The 22,350-nt window shown below is 35.5% G+C and overlaps 1 protein-coding gene across 2 annotated transcripts; it reads left to right on the top strand.

The window, feature by feature from the left end:
* NAE1 (NEDD8 activating enzyme E1 subunit 1) lies at nucleotides 1-22,348 on the top strand. Of its 2 annotated transcripts, XR_014019597.1 has the most exons (21): nucleotides 1-223; nucleotides 2,843-2,946; nucleotides 3,049-3,109; nucleotides 5,089-5,119; nucleotides 5,892-5,963; nucleotides 6,157-6,236; nucleotides 6,980-7,089; nucleotides 9,114-9,223; nucleotides 10,317-10,379; nucleotides 10,774-10,837; nucleotides 11,161-11,252; nucleotides 13,755-13,814; nucleotides 13,901-14,034; nucleotides 15,708-15,783; nucleotides 16,054-16,093; nucleotides 16,968-17,054; nucleotides 17,508-17,600; nucleotides 20,676-20,790; nucleotides 20,876-20,925; nucleotides 21,519-21,659; nucleotides 22,100-22,231. XR_014019597.1 is itself a non-coding variant. In XM_081273785.1 (20 exons), the coding sequence occupies exons 1-20, from the start codon at nucleotides 171-173 to the stop codon at nucleotides 22,207-22,209; spliced, it is 1,605 nt and encodes a 534-aa protein (XP_081129911.1). In that variant the 5' UTR covers nucleotides 2-170; the 3' UTR covers nucleotides 22,210-22,348. The 2 variants fall into 2 exon arrangements, 1 of the variants encoding a protein (XP_081129911.1); XM_081273785.1 differs by lacking the exon at nucleotides 21,519-21,659 and having other exon boundaries at nucleotides 2-223; nucleotides 22,100-22,348.
* Nucleotides 22,349-22,350: the final 2 nt, after the last annotated feature.

Below are 22,350 nucleotides of genomic sequence, written 5' to 3'. Positions count from 1 at the left end.
CTGCGGTCGCACGGGCGTTCCGGTGACGCGTGCGCAGTGCAACGGCGGCGCCCCCTGCGGGCGACGCGCAGGAGGCGGTGGTGGCGAAGGGCGCTCGGTGCGCCTGCGCGCGAGTTGAGCCGGCGGCTGCGCTTGGCAGCGGCTGGGCTGGTGGCGCGGCGGGCGCGGCCATGGCGCAGCCGGGGAAGCTGCTCAAGGAGCAGAAGTACGACCGGCAGCTGAGGTGAGACGGGACTCACTGAGCCGAGCGGGAGGGCCGGTGGGCTCCCCCGCGTCCGGGCCGGGCGTGAGCGCGCGGACCATGGGGGCGGGCCTCCCTCGGGCCTCTGGCCAGGCCCGGCCCGGCCGTGCGGGGCGCGGGGAGCTGACGCCCTGGGCCCCCGACCGGGGTCGGAGTGTTACTGCAGGGCCAGGACTCCCCTGCTCTGAGGGGTGCGCCCACTTGCCACGTGGTCTGCGGTTCCAAGTGCGCGGTCTCCAGGTCAGAATGGGGTGGGATCAATTGTACCCCGTTTCGATTCGCCGAGAGCAGCACCGACTGTCGGGCATTGTCCTAAACTAGCTCTGTCCAGTACCAGTATAATAATAGTCTCTCACGAGGGCCACTTATAATTTTTTAGTAGTCACCTTAAAGTAAAAAAAAAAAGAGAGAGAAATAAATTATTATAATGTAGTTTATTTAACTTAGTATGTCCATAATATTGCCCTTTCAACACGTAATCAACATAAAAATTATTGAACTATTTTACTTTTTCTTATTATCTTAGAAATCAAATCAAAATACTATAAATCAAGTATTTTGCTGTTAGAGCACACCTTAATTCATGCTAGTCTCACATCAGGTGCCAAGTAGTCATGTATAGCCAGTAACTGCCTTAATGGATAGGGCAGAATTAAACCATCGGGCTCCTTCTTCATCCTCTGTTTTCCTTATTGCGTTCCCACTTCTTATTAAGTATCTTAATATGTGTTGAGTCATTGGAGGTAATAAAAATATGTGTCCTCCCCTTCCTGGAGCCCCCAAGTCAAAGAGAAGTTAGGACTGAAACTTCCATTTGGACCTACAATCTAGTATTAGTTAGGGGCTTTGGGCAGTTCTGAGAGTGTTCTTGAAGGTAGACATTCTTGTGTTTTTACAGAGGGGAAACTGAGTATTGGAGACATTAAATAACTTGCCCAGAGTTCTCCATATTTTTAAACTCAGGCCCTCTGACTTTTTCAGAGCTTGTACTCAGTTTTATCACTACTCCCAAGCTTCTGGGGGAAGAAACAAAGTGGCAGAACCCTTGTAACCAGGTGTTTTCTTTCAAATTCTTGGAATACCTGTGTTTTGAATGCAGATGTCATCATATATAATCAAGCACCAAAAGAGGGTTTTTAATCAAGTCCATTCCTTGAAAGGACCAAACTTTATTTTTTATAGTGAGAACTGCTTATTGGTTTACAAGTCTCAGAGGGAAGCAATTAGAAGCAAAGTTATGTATTAGTCATCAAGGTCCTGGCTCTCAGGCCAACTGAGATAAAGAGTGTCTTTTTGTTTGGTTCCTTTCTTCAAACATAGAACCTAGAGATACACCATTATTCTTAGACCCATTCTCCAATTACTAAGGTTCTATCAATTAAATATGTCTTTGTGCCCTACTTTCCTGGAAAAAACAGATGTTTTCCAGTCTGTTTGGTTCGTCAAGGCTATTCCTCCATTCATTTGACAGATGTTCTGTGATCTGTGGTAGGCGCTGGATTACCAGTAGTGAACATAGAGGGGTGGTCTGGGCTCTTATAGAGTTTAGGATGGAGAGATGGATGCTAAGCAAATAATAAAAAAAAAAGAATGGGGCATTGGTTATGATTTGCTCTACACAGTAAGAGGAATTTGCTTTATATCAGGTGACATGGAAGGCACATCAGTCTTTCTCAGTCCTCTGGGCTGCTAGTACTTACTTGTTTGACTTATGGCATTTCTCATGGTTTGACCTCCCCCATGCTGACAAAAAAAGGATAAATTAATTAATAAGAGTTTTTTATTTTTTTGGTGGAAGTAACCAGGTTGGCCTGGAAGCCATGACACATGTGTGATCATGTACCTTGCCCTGTTAATGATATGCTGGTGTACATCATTTCATAACATACATTTCTAATTTTTATTACTTATTTGTTTGTTAATGCATCTACTAACCATTAAAGTGTTTGTCAGGTATTGTATTTTAAAGCACTTTGTAGAAATTGGTGTGAGGCTTTTCAGATAGTAGATTAGCTTTCTTGGTAAAACTTTTGCTTATTTTTGCAGATGTCCGGTGATAAGTCCTATATTAAGATCTTAAATGTACTTGGATCCACTTTCTCCACTGGGAGAAATGTCTAGGGAACAGATTAGGCTTTAGGTGCAAGATGTATTTTACTTTTTTAAGAAATGGCATCTTGCTGTGTTATCCAGACTATTCCTGAGCTTGACTCAGGGATCCTCCTGCCAGTCTCCTGAGTAGCAGAGATTACAGGTACTCATCATTGCATTTGGTTACAATACATTTCTTTAATGTTGATGAGTATAACTATAGACTTTCTGTACTATAAGTTATCTCACTTGAAAAACTTGATGGACAAGGAGCAAGGAGACCCAAGTTTCTAGTTCTGATTTGATGCTTCTCCTTGAATTATGCAAAATATAACCTGTCTGAATCTTCAGTTACTCTGCCATATAATCCTGCAATCCATTCCTGCCTGACATAGTGCTGTGGTTATCATATCAGTTATTCTGTGTAAAAAACATTTTAAATCACTGTTCAAGTGAGAAAGGTTTATTTTTGTGAAAATTTTTAAAATGTTGAATTGTGTCTTGTTTTAGGTTGTGGGGTGATCATGGGCAAGAAGCTTTGGAATCTGCTCATGTTTGCCTAATACATGCAACAGCTACAGGAACTGAAATTCTTAAAAACTTAGTACTTCCAGGTAATGTAATTGGGTAGTTGTGTTCTAAATTGAGAACACAATCTTCTTTTAAGTTCTGGTCTAGAAATATATATTCTTGATTAACTTGATTTTATCTACCAGGTATTGGATCATTTACAATTGTTGATGGAAATCAGGTCAGCGGAGAAGATGCTGGAAATAAGTATGTTCTTTTCTTTTCAAACATATGTATGTTAGGGAAAGGAGTGACTTGATCAGTGATTTGACTATATGGTGGAAGTCTTCTATGTGTTTAGGATTATGGGGAGGAGGAAATGAGTTAATACAGTTCAAGTGCTAGTTAGCACAGTGTCTGGAAAGTAGACCATTAACAAAAGATACCCATCATCACCACTTTTGTTGTTATTAATTCAAAGGAATAGTCATTATTCCCTTATTTGCGAAATCTGTGCACTTTCTAAATCTTCACGTTGATTCTTAGGTATTAGTATATAATTCATAACCACTGTATTTGGGGATTATGAGAATAATGAAAAATAATACCTTTTTGGGGGGATGTCTTCTGAGTTTAATCCAGGTAAATCTTTCACCATAATACACTACCTCTATAAAAATAGTTTTAAATATGGTCTATATATCATTCTTTGCAGATTATCATAGTTAGACTTTCAGAACCTTCCCAAATTATATTTTGAGCTCACTCTTTCAGGGAGTCTGGGATCTCATATTGTATTTGTTGGTAGACAATAACAATGAGACAATACAATGAAAACCAGAATTTAGTTCATATTTAGCTTTAGTATCATTTCTTTGGGTAGTAGTTTCAAGTTTCTGGCTATCCATAGCATAACTCTTTATTGGTATAGGTTAAAAAAAAAAAAAAGGCCTGTTTTCTTTCTTATTTGGTTGATCAGTGATGTTTTAGTTAGCTTTTTGTTGCTGTGACCAAAAGACCTGACAAGAACAGTGTGGAGGAGGAAAAGTTTATTCTGGCTCACAGTTTTGATAGTTAAGTCCATGATTAGCCAACTTCATAGCTCTGGGCCTGAGATTAGGTAGAACATCATAGTGGAACAGTGTGGCAGTGGAAAAGTCAGGACATGGCAACCTGGTAGCACAGAGAGAGAGAGAGTGCTGCTCCTCAGAGACAAAATATAAATTCCAAAGTCACACCCTCCAGTGACCTACTTCTTCTAGCCACACCCTACCTGCCTACAGTTACCATCCATCTAATCCCTCTCCACTGATTAGATTGCAACTCTCATAATCTAATCATTTCTTCTCCTCTTGTATCATTTCTTGCATTGACTCACATGTGTGCTTTTGGGGGACACCTCCTATCTAAACCATAACAAGCAGCCTCACATCAGGCTTTGGGACATGATGGGAGTATGTGTGGGAAGAAGCCAGAATAAATCTGTTTTAGTTTCTTGCAGAAGCAAATGGTTCAATATAGCATTTTCCCAGGGTGGTCTCAGGAACATTGGTCTAGGAAATGTTAATAACTGTTAAATGGGCCAGTGGCTTCTATGGTCAAAGAAGTTTGGGAAGTGGGTCCAATGAAGTTAAAATTTCTTTACTATAAAATTTTAATATTATGTGTATAATGTATTTTATGAATTTCTAAGAAGGAAATACAGCATATAGTATCCCCCCCACACCATTTTCTTTTTCTTTTAACCTGGGAACTCTTTTCTCTCAGAGCATTTTGTGAAATTTGTATTCTGTGGTACACACTTTGGGAAACACTGATTTATTAGCTCAGTTTTTTTTCTTTTAATTATTTTTTAATTTTTTGGTGGACACAGTGTCTTTATTTTACTTTATGTGGTGCCGAGGATCGAACCCAGTGCCTCATGATCAATTTTGTTTTTAAGTTTCATCTGATTTTCTTCCTCCAAGAAGACTGTTAACAATGTGTTGTCAAAATAGTGTTTGTTTGGGCTGGGGTTGTGGCTCAGTGGTAGAGCGCTTGCCTAGCATGCACAAGTCACTGGGTTAGATCCTCAGCATCACATATATGTAAAATAAAGATATTGTGTCCACCTAAAAAACTTAAGAATAAATATTTAAAAAATAGTGTTTGTTTTATATTATAAATGCAATACACATGTTATTATAACTAACTTTTCCTTTATAGCCATATAAGCCTTTAATTTTTTTTTATTCTGTCCACTTTAGTTTTTTCCTTCAAAGAAGCAGTATTGGCAAGGTAAATATTTGTTACAGAATACAGTTGTGTATTAGCATCTAATAATGCCACTATGTCTTGATTACCTGGAAAGTTTTGACTTTAAAAGAGCTTATTTTCTGAGAAAAAAGTTAGCTTATTTTTCTAATCTGATAAGTCTTTTTATATATTTGGTAGTTTAAGAATTTAGAAGTATTATATTAGGTATATATGACAGCAGAATGCATTTTGATTTATTGTACACAATTACAGCACAGCTTTTCATTTCTCTGGTTGCACACAGTATAGCATTGCACTGTGTGTATAGTCATACATGTACCTAGGGTAATGATGTCCGTCTCATTCCACCATCTCTCCTGCCCCCATTTCCCTCCCCCATCCTTCCCTCCCCAAAATTTTGTTCATGAACTTAGTTTAATATTCTGAATGGAAGTGACATTTCTTTGAAGGATTGACCACTTGTATAGGATTGCAGATGTGGGTGGATAGAGTGAGTCTGAACTTGATCCGGGATATCCCTCCCTGCTACCTAGGGTTTTTGGTTATTTGCCTAATCAGAAAAGTCAAGGGCAAGTAATGTTTTTATTTAAGAACTCTGGATAAGGACAGTTTAGCTCTCTTTAAGTAGTATTCAACTTGAACTGTAGTTTTAAACACTGTGAGGAGCAGAGTTGTCATACTATGCATGAAATTTTGATAGTTTCACAGTCTGTTTTGCCTGATCTGTAAATAAGGGGTTTACATTGTAAATAAGTATTTTCTAATTGAAGCCAAATGCTTTGTTTTTAAAAAGAACCGAGCTGAAGCTGCCATGGAATTCTTACAAGAACTAAATAATGATGTCTCTGGAAGTTTTGTGGAAGAGGTATGCACATTACTATTTCTGTGCTGGAAAATAATTTTTAATAGTTCAAAGCCATAGAAACTTAGAATTTTGAATCTTTGTATCATTTATGTTAGTTGGAATTTGCTGCATATTTATTGTACAAGAGCTTGTGTTTCTGCTATGTTTAATATGATTGTGAAATTATTGGATTTTTTTCCCCTGTCTCATTTAGAGTCCAGAAAATCTCCTAGACAATGATCCTTCATTTTTCTGTAGGTTTACTGTTGTGGTTGCAACTCAGCTTCATGAAAGGTAAATTTTGATGTTAAAAAAAAAAAAAAAAAATATATATATATATATATATATATATATATATATATATATTACATATATATATTTTAATTTCAATCTTACTAGATTTGTATAGTTTTATTTTCTCTATACAGTCCAAGATGTGGTTTCTGAAATTCTTAAATTTGATGGAAATCTTCAGTTTGAAGCTCTTATGTATATTTTTGTGTAGAAAAGATGGAAAAGAGAAAATGCTCAGATATGAAACTTTTTGTAGATGTATTTAGAGCACTTAAAATGAACATTGGTTACTTTTTAGTGATTAAAAACTAGTTAGAGCTGATTATAGAAATTACCAGAGGTGTGTGTTTCCTTTTTTTTTTTTATACTGGGGATTGAATGTAGGGGTACTCTACTACATCCCTAACCCTTTTTATTTTGAGACAGGGTGTCTCTAAATTGCCAGGTTTTATAATTTTTTTTCTGTCATAGAAATATTTAGGAAGTGTTTTTCAATAATATTCTTCTTAATACAAAAGACTAGGGTTTCATATCCCTCTAGTTCAAGGTATACTTTGACTCTGCATCCTTGTGAAATTGCTTGCTTTTTAGTGTATTCTTGACTCGCTTATGCAAATACAATGTGTCTTTGCATTTATTATTTCTTAAGAAATTTGCATTATTTTAATGTATTTTCATGTTTCGCATGTTTTATATTTGGCATATATTCATTTGCTTATGTTCTATTTTGTTTTCCTTTATAGTACATTGCTACGTTTAGCAGATGTCCTCTGGAATTCTGAAATTCCTCTTTTGATCTGTAGGACATATGGACTGGTTGGTTATATGAGGATCATTATAAAAGAACATCCAGGTAAAATTGTTGAGCATATGGGGCTTGCTATTGGTTGCTTTAGTTATGGTTTTAGAAACTTGATAATTTAGAGAGTCTATTTTAAATATGAAGTAAATTTGTAGCAGCACAAATTATATTTATATTATTTATAGGTTCAAAGTGGCAGTCTGACTCAATATGCTTGTTTTTTCCCCAGTATGCTCTAATCTACTATTGCTTTACATAGCGTTACAGAATGATACAAAGCAGAGATACAATTGTATATCTGCTGCTTGTTAGGAGGTCCAGCAATTATACAAGTACCTAAATTTTTTTTTGCCCCCTAACCCACATAGGGCGTGTGTGGCTGCCACAAGAGATATGTGAATCACCCTGACACAAAGAAGACACACCACCTTTTCTTCTACCAGTCGTTGTCTTTTTTTTTTTTTTTTTTTTTTTTTAGTACTAGAAATTGATCCTAGGATTTTGCACTTGCTAGGCAAGTACTCTGCCACTGGGCTACATCTGCAGCCCAGCACCAACCTTTTATTCCATTCTCCTGCAGTTTTCCCAGTTTATGAGCAATTCCATATGACAAGAAAGGCATTTACCTGACTATTGTTTCCAAGGAAACAATATTATATGAGACCAAAGTAATTCATAGGTAGGTTTACATTGGTTTAGGGCTGATCTTAGCCCTTTACTTATAAAAATTGTAACCTTAGATTTTCTAAAATTTTCTTTCAGTGCTCATGCAATGTTCCATATTTACTCAAGAAAATGTTTTAATCCTGTGCCAATTGTGTGCCCATCTATGGGCAGTTAGGGAGTGGTTTGTTGATGGGGGGCTATTTAAAAGTTACAAGTGGGAGAGTGACAGGGTAAAATTTTTTTATTTTAAATGAATCACTCTGAAGTTATGGGGAATGAATGGGCTTAAAGGGGGCAAAGATTGGAGACAGGGATTGATGTTTATAAATGTGTGTGTGTGTGTGTGTGTGTGTGTGTATTTATAGATGGTATTGGAGATTGAACCCAGGATGCTCAAACACTGTGCTATATCCCCACCTTTTAAAAAATTTTTTTATTCAGGTTCTAAATTGCTGAGGATAGCCTCAATTTGTGATCCTTCTGCCTCACCCTCCCAAGTCATTGAAATTATAGGCATTGCTGTCAGTGAATTTCCAGTGGTCTAGGAAAGGAAGAGAGAAAGAATGAGAACCCCTGAACTTAGGGAAGATGTTATAGGGTAGAGAAGAGGGAAATAGGAGGTAAATAATAATGAAGGTTAACATTGCTAGTTGTGTGCCTGCCTTCATATGGATTATATCATTTACTCTTTCTAAAACCTTTATGAGATAGAGTCTGTGTTTTTTATAGTTGAGACACAGATTGTTATTTGCCTAAGTTCACATAGCTAAGCTGTCAAGTGACAAAATTGTACCTTGTTCTAAACATGCACTGAAATTGAACACTCTTGTACTTCCCCACATAGAGAGCAGTGTACAAAGTGAGGTTAGGAAGTGGGTAGCAACTGATGTTGGAGCCAAGGAAACAAAAACTCAAGATGACCATTGGGTTTCTAGGGAAGAGACGTAGGTAGATAGTAATGTTATCTGATTTTTAAGACTACAAGAGGGGCAAGAGTAGGTTGTCAGGTATTTGTACATATACATTGTCAGTTTTGAGTTTTTTTTAGTTATCATAACAAATTCTGTTCTAAAGAAATCTTGGTTTTACTTTATTAAAATTTATATTCCACTTAAAATTTGTGCATTTTACTATTTATAAATTGTGATCTCCAGGGCTGGGTTTGTGGCTTAGTAGTAGAGTGTTCACCTAGCACACGTGAGGCACTGGGTTCAAACCTCACCACCACATAAAAATGAAATAAAGAAATTGTGTCCACCTAAAACTAAAAAATTAATATTTAAAAAAAATGGTGACCTCCATAACATGGTGAAAAAAAATCTGTAGGTTCTATGACCATTTGAAAATTATAGATTTCTTAAGTTCTTATAAAGAATGAAGTTTTTCTTTTTGGATTATTTGTTTCACAGTAATAGAATCTCATCCAGATAATGCATTAGAAGATCTACGACTGGATAAGCCATTTCCTGAACTGAGAGAACATTTTCAGTCTTATGATTTGGATCACATGGAAAAAAAGGTTGGTTAGTATTTTTAAGGTTAGTATGTATAACCTTACATTTATAGGTAAACTTAAGACTTTTTTTTTTAATCTAAGGTTTTTGAATTATACCAATGTGAGACAATACTATAAACCTCCATATTCCTGTCATCCAGATCACACAATAACATTTTATCTTACTTGTTACCAATAAATTTATTTTCCACAAAATTAAAAAAAACAAAAAACTTCTTTATTGAAGAAAAGTGCATAAACTGAACATCTTTGTAATTACCACCTAAGTCAAGAAATGGGACATTAACATCCCAGAAGTCCTCTGGGTTGGGGTAGTAGCTCAGTGGTAGAGAACTTGCCTAGCATGGCTGTGGAACTGGGTTTGATCCTTAGCACCACATAAAAATAAACAAAGGTATTGTGTCTTATCTACAATTAAAAAGTTAAAAAAAAAAAAATCCCAGAAGGCCTCGTCATAACCCTTTCCTAAATAAATATTTTTTAAAAGTAGTTTGAATTTGGAGTTATGTTTGTTGAAATTGAGCCTCTTGAGACATTTTTGGTGTTTGAAAATTACCAAGGAAACTATATAATATTTATAACAGAGTATATAATTTAAAGAACATATAATTTAAAGAACACCTACATATTAATTAAAATGTAGGTGTCTATTTGGTTCATCAAAAAATACAGAGAATATTCCATTTTCTTAGTCTAGGATTGGGATCTGAAATTTGAGATTTGAACTGTTGTTGAGCGGCAGCCTCTGAAGCTTTTTTCTTGCTAGAAAAACAGGAACATAATACCTACCTGACATTACAAGGGGTTACATTGGACACGGCCTCTAAAAAAAATTTCTAAAGTAGCCAGGCATCCAAGTACACGTTTTACGTTTCTCAGGAAGTTGAGGCAGGAGGATCACAAGTTTGAGTCCAGTCTCAGCAATTAATTGAGGCCCTAAGCAACTTAGTGAGACCCGGTCTCAAAGTAAACAGGGTACCATCAATCAATCAAATCAATCAATCAATCAATAAATATTGTTGAAAACAAGATGGTAGAATAAAGACTTGATATTAACTAATACTGATATTTTCTTTGATTTGTCTCTTATTTTTAGGACCATAGCCATACTCCTTGGATTGTGATCGTAGCTAAATATCTAGCACAGTGGTATAGTGAAGTATGTCCTTTTTAAAAAAAAAAAATTCCATATGTGACTAATTTCTATTTATTATAATGGGTTTCCTTGGAGGGAATGGGAGATTAATTTTTTTCCTCATGGGGTATTAGGGCAAGTGGGAGCTTTTAAATTTAAATCTAACAGTTCCTCTTTTAATATTGCTATTTTTATTAACAAATCAAAATTTGAATAGATGTCATTTTGAAACTGGCAGGGGGAATGCATATAATAGAGGAATGGCCTGCAGTTTCTGTTTTCTATCAAGTGAGCCTCTGATTTCACTGAGGTATATATTTGTCAATGAAATCTCATGGCAAATGGGGGAACTTTAAACTCTCAATTTCCATATTTTGAGTTTTTATAACTAGATTTTTAAAATTTTTAACCAATTTAGACAAATGGACGAATACCTAAAACCTATAAAGAAAAAGAGGACTTCAGAGATTTGATTAGACAAGGTAATATTATGGGATGTGGTTAAGTATTGTATAAAGTTTGGGAAGCAAATTACTTGAAATAGATGTTTAGTGGATTTCTTCTAATACTTTTATCAGATGATATCATCAGAACTTTTATTTTACTTTTCCTCTGGGGAGGTGAAGGAGCCCATTCTTTGTATAGTTTAAGGGAGGACAAATGATAAGTCATATTTTTACTTAAGGTTCGATATGCTAATTCTCCCTTCAGACTCTGACAGGATTATTTCTGTGGTATTGGTGGAGGGTGGACAGGAGTGAGAAGAAAAGGGCTATTGTTTGTTAACCATTTCCTATTTTAATAGGAATTTTAAAGAATGAGAATGGAGCTCCAGAAGATGAAGAGAATTTTGAAGAAGCTATTAAAAATGTGAATACAGCACTAAATACAACTCAGGTATTAAAAGAATCGCAGAGTAATTCATATATGAAAGATGTTTTCCCTACTCAGAAGGCTGAGACAGGAGGATTGCAAGTTTGAGGCCAGCCAGGCAACTCAAACCCTATCTGGGGGAAAAAAAAAAAGAACCATCTGGGGATGTAGCTCAATGGTAGAGTACTACTGAACTTTATCCCTGTTACTGTAAAAGAAGAAAAAAATGATAGAAAAAACTGTTTCCCAAAGTCCTCAGATGTAAAAGTTGATTATAAACATTTTATTTAATTAATATTTCCTAAATGTATAGTTAAATATCTATAACACAACTTGAGGCTTGTTTTAATAAAAATTTTGTGGGTTGGTGGTATAACTCAGTGGTAGAACACTTGCCTAGCATGTGGGAGGCCCTGGGTTCAATCTCCAGCATCACAGGGATAAAGAGGAAAAAAAAGATTTTGTATTGTACTTGTTAAAATGTTATGTGCATACTTTATCATTTAATAGTGATAAAAACAATCCATACAATAACTTATATAAATTATGTGAAGTATATAATTTGTGAATATCAATCGTTTTGGGGTAGGAATTATATGACTAAGGTGGTATTTTGCTGGTCCAAAATAGTGTTGCCTGAAGAGTTAAATTTTGTTACCCTGCATTTTCTTTCTTTTTTTTTTTTTTTAACTTTATTTTTTATTTAGTTATTTTTATGTGGTGCTGAGGATTGAACCCAGGGCCTTGCACGTGTTAGGCAAGAGCTCTACCGCTGAGCCATAACCCCAGCCCCTACTCTGCATTTTCTTCTGACAGTAATTAGTTGGATATAATGGAATATGTTCTAAAATAACATTATAGACTTTAAAAATTATTTGGAGGATAACTTAGGGGCTTTTTGTTTTGCTGTTTTATTGTTGAAGTCTGGCTTGTGAAGTTTTTGGGAATCTTTGGAATGACAAACCTGCTAAATTAAGTTAGAATTTTCTTATAGTTTAAAACAGCAAAATTGCTGCTTTTCAGCATTAGGAAGGTCCTTAAACTATCATTGCAGACTTTTTGAAGACAATGAAACAGTGTTGCTGAGTGATTAAAGTTTATGCTTTGTGAATCAATATTCTTGAGTAAAGGAAATTTTCTATTTCCTTTTTTGGTGGCAGGTGGATACAGAGGATTGAACTCAGGGGCACTCAACCACTGAGTCACATCCCCAGCCCTATTTTGTATTTTATTTAGAGACAGGGTCTCACTGAGTGGCTTAGTGTCTTGCTTTTGCTGAGGCTGGCTTTGAAATAGCAATCCTCTTGTCTCAGCGCCAGCCCCCCACCCCCACCCCTGGGATTATATGTATGCACCACCATGCCTGGCAAAATTTTCTATTTCTTAATTGGAGTGATATTGAAAATACATATGTATAGTTATTAAGATACATCAGATTATACATGATCTGTGCATTTCACTGAATAGAAAATGAACTGCAATTAAAAGAAAAAGTTCTAGTGGTTGGGAATACAGTAAATTTAATAAACAGATATAAATGTACTGGTTGCTATTAACAAAAATAAAAACAGAACAAAGGGCAAAAGCATGATAGGCCAGAGGTGGTCTGGGTTCAGGAGGCAAATTTTAGATGGGGGTCAGGAAAACTTTTGAAGATATGCATTTAAGCAGAAATATGAGTGAAGTGATATGCAGAGTTCTGGTGGAAACTTTTCAGGCAGAGGAAACACATATGCAAAGGCCCAGAAGTAGAGAGAAGCGTGGCATTGTTCAAGGGTCATTAGGAAAGCCAGTGTAATTGAAGTGAAGAGGGGGAAAGTGGTGGGAAGGATTGAGTTTTGAGAGGCAGAAAGAACTGGATCACAATAGGGCCTTGTAGGCCACTGAAGGATTTTGAGTAGGGAAGTGGAATGATCTGCTTTGTATTTCTTAAAGTTCATTTTGATTCTTGTGAGCAGACTAGAATGGAAGGGACTGAGGCAAGAAGCAGAAAGATCAGTAGAGGGTTTCCACCAAGAAATTTCTTTTTTCCATATAATAGTAGAATCAAAGCCTGTAATTTGTATAGTTTTATTAATATTTGATGATCTTACTTGCAAATAAAATAAAACATCTTAGTTTTTTTCAGAGTGGTTGTCTCTTTTAGTAGTCTCTAGTTAAGGTGCAAGGATTTCAAATTTTTTTGACAAGCAGAAAAACCATGAAGAACTATAAATCTGATTTAGTACAGATGTCTACATTATCTTTGTCATCTGGAGATGTTAACTACAAAAATGGGCTCCTTTACTCCATTTCGGATGTAGGAGAATAGACCAGCCTTGAATGCTAGCAGTGGGCAGGAGAGGACTTGGTTTCATTCTTTCTTCTCCATCTGACCTCCAGCAGGTTCTGATTTGTTTATTAACTAAACAAATCAGAAGTTGGTATTTTCTACACTCTGAGAATTCAGAGTACTTGAATAAATAACATTGAAAATAAGGTGGGCAAGTTCTTAGTATAAATAAATGTTTCATGTTCTTTTGTTAGATTCCAAGCAGTATTGAAGATATATTTAATGATGATCGCTGCATAAATATCACCAAACAGGTAACAACAAGTAAAAATAATGCTATCTTAACCTCTAGGTCAAAATAAAACACTACTTAATGTTAATTTTTTTCTTATTCTGTTAGACTCCACCATTTTGGATTTTAGCCCGTGCCTTAAAGGAATTTGTGGCCAAAGAGGGTCAAGGAAATTTACCTGTTCGAGGCACAATTCCTGATATGATTGCAGATTCAGGCAAATATGTAAAACTACAAAATGTGTAAGTCACTGTTTCCAAACTATGTAACAGTTTAACCTCTTTATATTAGAGATAAACATTTTATCAGAAATCAAATGTAAGTCTATTATAACCTTGCTATTTTAAAAATAAAGAACTTAGGGAGCAATTTTTTTTTTTTTAGAGAGAATTTTTTTTTTTTTTAAGAGAGAGTGAGAGAGAGAGAGAGAGAGAGAGAATTTTTAATATTTATTTTTTAGTTCTCGGTGGACACAACATCTTTGTATGTGGTGCTGAGGATCGAACCCGGGCCGCACGCATGCCAGGCGAGCATGCTACCGCTTGAGCCATATCCCCAGCCCGGGAGCAATTTTTTTTGTTTGTTGCTTGGTTGGTTTCTTGATAAATTTTATTTTTAGAGCAATTTTTGGTTCAAAACAAAAGTAAATGGGAAGTACAGAGTTCCTTACTGTGGGGACAGATTTTTTTTCTTTCAAATTTCAATATTAAACCTACCATTTGATTACTTACTCTGTACTGTGAACTATTCTATGCATTGATTCATTTAAAATAATGATTCACAACAACTTTATACAGATGAGGAAACTAAAGCCTAGGAAAGGTAACTTATTGAGAGTCAGACAGCTGGTAAATGACAGAACCATAGATTCGAACACCATGAAACCCAATTTCGGAGCCTTAACTCTTTTTTTTTTTTTTTTTTTTTTTTTTTTAAGAGAGAGAGAGAGAATTTTTTTTTTAATATTTTTTAGTTTTTGGCAGACACAACATCTTTGTTTGTATGTGATACTGAGGATCGAACCCGGGCCACATGCATGCCAGGCAAGCGCACTACCGCTTGAGCCACATCCCCAGCCCCTCGGAGCCTTAACTCTTAATCATGGCCTTCTGTCTATAATTTTGAACTGTGAAGTCCTTAATTTTGATTTTTTTTTTTTGTAATTACTCTTTCATAATTTAAGGAGTCCATAATTATAGATAGATATCTGCTATCCAGTATTACTAGCCTGACCTAGATAAATGGGTCTACATGGATATTACCTTTATGTAATTGGCGAGAGATGCCAGTGAATCCAGACTACTGACTTGGTTTCCTCAAGGGTCAAATTATGTCACACAAGAGATGTCATTCATTGTTTAACAAATCTTAGTTTGTTGTCATAGTCTAAGAGTTCAGAGTATTCAAAACCTGAGAAATGTCAATTGAGAAGTGTGACCTCACATGGCAAGTAGTCAGCTTGACCACTGATCATTTTTAGAGGGTGAAAAGTAAATAGACCTAAAGAAAAATTTTGTATGAATTTGTAGATGGACAGTTTTGAAGTCTAACTTTTCTTGACTTGACTTCAAGGAGGCAAGTCATGTTCTTTAGTGATATATTTTATCAGGTCCTCTGTCAGAGAACCCTGGGTTCCAAGAGGGCAGAAGTTGGATGCTCTTAATTATAGTGGGAGCCTCAGTTTTAGTGGGCTTCAAGAGTCTATCATCAACACTGGAAAGATCCTCAACCACTAACAGGTGTTGCTGTTAGTATTTCTTTAGCATTTTTGTATTTCATGTTGCTAGGCCAGTATTTTTTCATGAAAAAGAAAAAAGTTTTTTGTTTGCTTCACAATAATAATTTAAATTTTGCTAACTTTAAAGTTTGTTAATTGTAGGTTTTTTGTTTTTTTGTTGTTGTTGTTGTTTTGTAGTTACCGTGAAAAAGCAAAGAAAGATGCTGCTGCTGTGGGCAATCATGTTGCCAAACTGCTGCAGTCCATTGGCCAGGTATGCTGTTGGTACACTGTGCCTTTGATGGTACATTTCCCTACACACCTAACTATGTAACTCCACCCAGAAAGGGGTTAGAGAGAGAGGGAATGCTTACTTTCCTGCCTAAGGACACCAGATGTAAGGAAACAAGGTGTTCCTAAAGTCCTCTCCCAGTCTTGGAGATAGCCAGTCTCCAAGCCACTTCTCACAGCCACTGGCTTTGTGCTATACCCTCTGTTAATCTTCTCATTGTACTGGAGCAGACCTCCTTTTATCTCTTTACAGGCACCAGAGTCCATTTCAGAGAAAGAATTAAAATTGCTCTGTAAGTCCCCTTGAACTAATTTCCTTATTTTATTTGATAAAAATGAGCCACAGGGAATGTTCCCAGAAATTTTAAATGGCTAAAATTCTAAGTCTTACAGTCTCAATGATATAAATGTATATTTTGCACCTTGTATCAATATTGGTGTTTGTTCTATTAGAGTATATGATACCAGATTAAAAGCTGAATGTCGGGTATTTGAAAGTTTACTCTGTTCTGTTTTCTTTAGGGTATGTTTGAAAATTTCCATAATACAAAGTTTTTTTTTTTTTTTTTTTAATGCCTTAATATAGCTGGGTATAGTGGCACATACCTGTAATCCCTGTGATTTGGGAGACTGAGGCAGGAAGATCCTAAGGTCAAGGTCAGCCTGGGCAGTTTAGTAAGATCCCATCTCACCCACATACAAAAAAGGCTGGGATGTAACTGAGTGGTAGAGCACCTCTGAGTTCAATCCTTCGTACCACCACTCTCCTTTAGGACTACTTATCCATAAAAATGAGGATTACTATTTATTGAGCCATATCAAGCATTATGCTAGGTATGCACTTATATATATGCCACATTTCATCTACAGAAAAACTCTCAAAAGTACATATATTATCCCCATTTTACAAATTAAAAACTGAGGCTCAAAGAGGTGCCACCTTCTTACTCAGTGCTAAACTAATTGTTGTGCCAGTATTATGCATTTAAGATAACTTGTGTTTTACTGCCTTCTCTGCTAACCATTAAAGCCATATAGAATGCATGTTGTCTTATTCCCATGTCTGTGAAGTGTACATAGAAAAATTTCCTATTCTTAAGGTGACCTGAGATTTGTAGTAATCATCTGTCACAACCATTATTTCCATAAAGTCTTTCCTATGTTCAGGCAGCAATTCTGCATTTCTTCGAGTGGTAAGATGTCGATCATTAGCTGAAGAATATGGTTTGGATACAGTTAACAAGGATGAAATTAGTGAGTATAATAACCTCTTGATGCTAGGTTAAAAGATATAAGTATTTTGTGTCAAGTATATGGTAATAATATAAAAATAATATAAATATTTACACTAATTTTATTCTATAAACCTATCCCAGTAATTATAATGTATGCATATTATATAAAAACTTAATATATACAAAAAATAATAGAGGTCACTGAGTCCATGGTATGCTATGTAGAAGAGCTAAAGTCATGTTACTACTTCAGTAGATACTGTATGATTCCAGTTGTTAGTTGTAAGATCACTGAGTAACATCTTAATGCATTTCCCTTTATTATTTTATTTACCATTTTCATTTTATTGTAACAAAATACTTAATTTGTGGTAATATTGTATCCTGAAACTTGAGTATATAGTAAATTTGGCTCTTTGTTGTTTATATGTTGCAAATTACCCAAATTATATTCATTTTTTTTCTCTTTCAGTTTCCAGCATGGACAATCCAGATAATGAGATAGTATTATACTTAATGTTACGGGCTGTTGATAGATTTCATAAACAACATGGTAGATATCCAGGTAAGAATAGCAATGAAATTACCAAATGTAATAAAATGTTGAATAAACATTTAAGTCAAATTTAATCTTAAAAGGTTCTCTGGATACTTATAACAGTAGTATTTGAATTTCATGTTATAAACAGATTAGACCTAGCTCATCTCAGAGAGGATATAATTTTGCAAGTAGTGTTTGATTCTAAACTGTTATAGAGGAATGTTGATTGGATGTGAATAAAAGAAAAATTTTTTTGCCAGGTGTGGTGGCCAACATCTATAATCCCAGTAATTTTTAGAGGCTAAGGCAGGAGGATTGCAAGTTAGGCCAGCCTCAGCAATGTAGGCCCTCTGCAATTTAGTGAGATAGTGTCTCAAAAGAAAGAGGGCTGGGGATTTTTTTAGCCTAGCATCAAAAAAAAAAAAAGAAAAAACTTTTTCTGTTAATTTTCATAATTTTGTTCTAAGACTTACACTGGTTTTAATCCAGTAGAACAGGAAAGCCACAAGAGTATTTCAGTGATTTCTGAATTCAGAACACTGAAGATGTTGGAATTTCTTTGTTTAGCATTATTTGTCTGCAAATGTAGTAATTACAGAATTGGCATAGTCTCAGAGATCTACAGTTATTAAGAATATTTTTATTTTTGATAATTTTAATTGTGCAGGATTATTGCATAGCAATATATTCTAGATCTGTCATCAGCCAGTTGCCCCATCTAATCTAGTTAAACATCCAGATTACAGTCACAATGAGCAAATTTACCAGAGGGGGGAGGAAAGGGGAATAAATGCCAAATATGTATTGCTTTATACATATTATTTAATTATAATATATTTTGGTTAATTTATTGTATAACAAAACACCCCAAAACAGTGGTTTAAAACAAATTACAATCTCATGATTTTATGGATTAACTGGGCTTAGGCAATTGTTTTTTGAGGAAAGTTTATTTTATTCTATTTTTTATTTATTTAAAATTTTTTTTTTTTTTTAGTTGTTGGTAGACCTTTATTTTTTTTACTTATATGCGTTGCTGAGAACTGAACTCAGTTCCTCACACATGCCAGGTACTGAGCCACAACATTTTTAGTTGTTGATGAACCTTTATTTTGTTTATATGTGGTGCTGAGAATCAAACCCAGTGCCTTACAAATGCTAGGCAAGTGCTTTACCACTGAACTACAACCCGAGCCCTATTTTTTTTTTTTTTTGTGTGTGTGTGTGTGTGTGTGTGTGTGGGGGGGGGGGGTTCTGGGATTAAATCCAAGACACTGAACTACATCCATAGTCCTTTTTATTTTATTTTGAGACAGGGTTTCATTGAATTGCCCAGACCTTGAATTTAATAATCTGTCTGCCTTAAGTCTTCTGAATAACTGGGATTACAGGTATGCACCATGCCCAGCTAGGAGAGGGGTTCTCATATAGTTGTATGATGCCTGGGCTGGAATCATTCTGAAGCCTTGTCTGAGTTAGACATCCAACAAGACATTTCCTGACACCTCAGTCAGGATGGCAGGAACAACTGGGGAGTGGCTAGGCATCTATTTCCATGTGGCTAATTTGAGGGTTTTTTGTGGTTGTTGTTTTTTGTGATACTGGGGATTGAACCTAGGGGTGCTCTAATTCTGAGCTACATCCCCAGCATTAAAAAAAAATTTTTTTTTTTTAGACAGGCTCTCACTAAGTTGCCATAGGTTGGCCTCAAATTTGCAGTCCTCCTGCCTCAGCCTCCTGAGTAGCTGGGATTATAAACTTGAACTTCCTTTTAGCATGGAAGTCCAAAGGTAGACTTTTATGATGTCTGACTTCCTATAAAATTCCACATATGGAAGGTACAGAGCTATTTATGACCTCTTAGAAGCCACACTGCATCGTTTATGTTGTCGTATTGGTTTCATAGGGCCAGCTAAGATTAAGGATGGGAAAGGACTACATGAGAGCTTACAGTGGGTGTTTTGGGAGCTGTCATGTGAGACTAGATACTACATATAGCATAGGCTTTGGAGTTAAATATGGGTTCTAGTCCAAGATTTGTCACTATCTCTGTGACCTTGAGTAAGCCACTGTTTATGTCTCCATTCTCAATGAATGGCAGATGCAGTGATCTCCTCTTACTAGATTGTAATGGTTAAATATGTGAAATACAAAAATCACTTAACACATTGCTAGCACCTTTGCAAGTGCTCAGTAAAGGGTAGCTATCACTATTATGAAGAAGAATAGTGATAAGTTTTTAATAATAATTGTATTTCTCCTCCAGTAGTAACAACCATAACTTACCTTTGGAGATATTATAGTTTAATCATGAAGAACTTTCTGGGTTCATATCTTAAGTTTGCTATTTATGAGCTAAGTAGTATAATCTGAGCCTCAGTTTTCTTTTCTGCAAAAATGAGGATAAATGCTAACTTCATCTGTCCATGTCTCAGTTTTCTCATCTGTATAGTACCTACTTCATAGGGTTGTTGTGAGGATTAAATCAATTAATATAACTGAAGTACTTAGTATAGTGTCCAGCATCTATTGGTATTAAATAAATGTTACCTATTATTAAACTTTATGTCCTCGGTGTCATTTAGTTTCTTAGAAATGAATAAGGAAGACTGTATTTTTTATAAATGATATAAATAGAATGTTTTCTCATTTAGTTCTTTTTTTTTTTTTTAAAGAGAGAATTTTTTTTAATATTTATTTTTCAGTTTTCGGCAGACACAACATCTTTATTTTTATGTGGTGCTGAGGATCAAACCCAGCACCCCATGCATGCCAGGCAATAATTATTGCCCCAATGTCCAGGTACTCTTCTAGATGCCGGGTAGGGAGCAGTTGATAAGGACTTAGTGAACTTGAATTTTTAATAGATTTTAGTTGGTTTCTTCAATTATAAGTTTCCAATATTTGCAAATAATTGGTTTCATTCTTGTTTTTGTTCTTCAGTTTCAAATCTTACTATTTTGACTAGAACATCTGAAACTGATTAAGTAAAAGAGGTAGTCATTTTGAATCACATTTATTTTAATGAAAATTAATTTTTATATGTGTGTGTGTATACACATACATTTATATATATATAAAATATTTTTTTTTTTTTAGGTGTATCTAACTATCAAGTTGAAGAAGATATAGGAAAGTTGAAGTCCTGTCTCACTGGCTTCCTTCAGGAATATGGGTTATCTGTAATGGTGAAAGACGATTATGTCCATGAATTGTGAGTATTCTTTAGGGCACATAAAAGAGAATACCCCACCTGTCATAAGGCTAATCTAAGTTTATATCTCCATCCTTTCCTATAGCTGCCGATATGGAGCTGCTGAGCCACACACCATTGCTGCATTCTTGGGGGGTGAGTTCCATAGATGAGATGACTTATCTGTTGATACATAATACAGTTGCTATTTTAATATGAACTTTGTTTTCTCAGCTATTTTAATTATGGAGGTCAGTGTAGCAGGATGTTATTTAGTACCCCCTGCCCCATACTGTTGCTTTCTTCCTTCTGTCTCTCTCACTGTTGTCCATGTTAAATTTCTAAAGAGTCACTAGTCCTTCTGAGGCATAGTTTTGATCATGTCCTTCACTTAACTTTCTGTACCACCATTACACACACATATACATTCTCTACTTCCTTCTTTCCCTTTCTCCAGCTGTTCCCATAAACAAGTCCAGGGACAATAGGTTGACATTAAAGACCCTGTACTTTCGTTCCCTCAGCTTTTCTGGTTAGTTTTACTAAATCACTTGCTTTTACCCTAGACATTCACTTTTATTGCTCCTAGATCTTTTCTCCTCTTAGGTTCTATACATGTAGGAAATATATTTTTAAGGCCTATCTGTTCTTCAAGACCCAAATAAAAAATGCCACCTCCTTCATAAAAACTCCTTTCACTTGTCTCCCTCCCTCACTGTACTTCTTCCTTCTCTTGGTTTGGGCTACAGAATATCACAGACTAGGCACCTTATAAACAACAATTCTGGAAATCTGAGATCAGGGAGCCAGTGTGGTCAGTGTCTGGTGAAAGCCCACCTCCTGGTTCATAGATGGCCGTCTTCTTGCTGTGACCTCACCATTTTTCCATGGTAGTTTTTTTCTTTTGTGTTTTGTTTTGAGTAGTTATATCAGACTGGCAACATTTAATATAGATCCTTTCTAAATAACAAATGCACTTTGAACAAACATATCTTTATATATCCTTCGTTGGTATAAGACACACACAAGTAAAAATCAAATACAAAAGAAGGGTGTTCTTTGAGGATATTTTATGCATCTGTATCCTTTAAAAAAGTTTCCTTGTCAAACTACTATTTAAATTTTGTTCCCTCAATATATCTTGCCAATCTTCCTAAACCACCATAATTTAAAATACTCAATTCTTTTAATTTGTGATTTAATATCCTATTGTGTAAAAGTCTACAAAAAGTTTTATTTCCTTTAATAATATAGTAATAAAGAATTGAAATCTTAAATTCTTAAAATTTACTCTTTTCAAATATTTGCTTTTCTCTTTTTTTCCTTACAGGAGCTGCTGCTCAAGAGGTTATCAAAATAATTACCAAGCAATTTGTAATTTTTAATAATACTTACATTTATAGTGGCATGTCACAAACCTCAGCAACTTTCCAGTTGTAGAAAAAGCATTCTGTGAAGAGTGTTAACTCAAAATGTAATTGCCTTCAGGTTGTGCTCTAGTCTGTAAAATTCTGCTAAAGGAGAGCTGTTAAATTGTTTCCTCAATAAACTTTTTTTCTCATTTGTAATAACAGTAGTCTT

Source organism: Spermophilus citellus, assembly GCF_964194105.1.
Source record: "Spermophilus citellus genome assembly, chromosome: 18".
Taxonomy (NCBI): domain Eukaryota; kingdom Metazoa; phylum Chordata; class Mammalia; order Rodentia; family Sciuridae; genus Spermophilus; species Spermophilus citellus.
This window is presented reverse-complemented; position numbering and strand designations above follow the sequence as displayed.

Bases quoted from the DNA above. Each gene is read 5' to 3' on its own strand.
- NAE1 (XM_081273785.1), top strand. From the start codon at position 171: ATGGCGCAGCCGGGGAAGCTGCTCAAGGAGCAGAAGTACGACCGGCAG. The intron at 14,035-15,707 runs GTAAGTCACTGT...GTTGTTTTGTAG, and splicing joins TATGTAAAACTACAAAATGT to TTACCGTGAAAAAGCAAAGA. The intron at 17,055-17,507 runs GTGAGTATAATA...TTTCTCTTTCAG, and splicing joins AGTTAACAAGGATGAAATTA to TTTCCAGCATGGACAATCCA.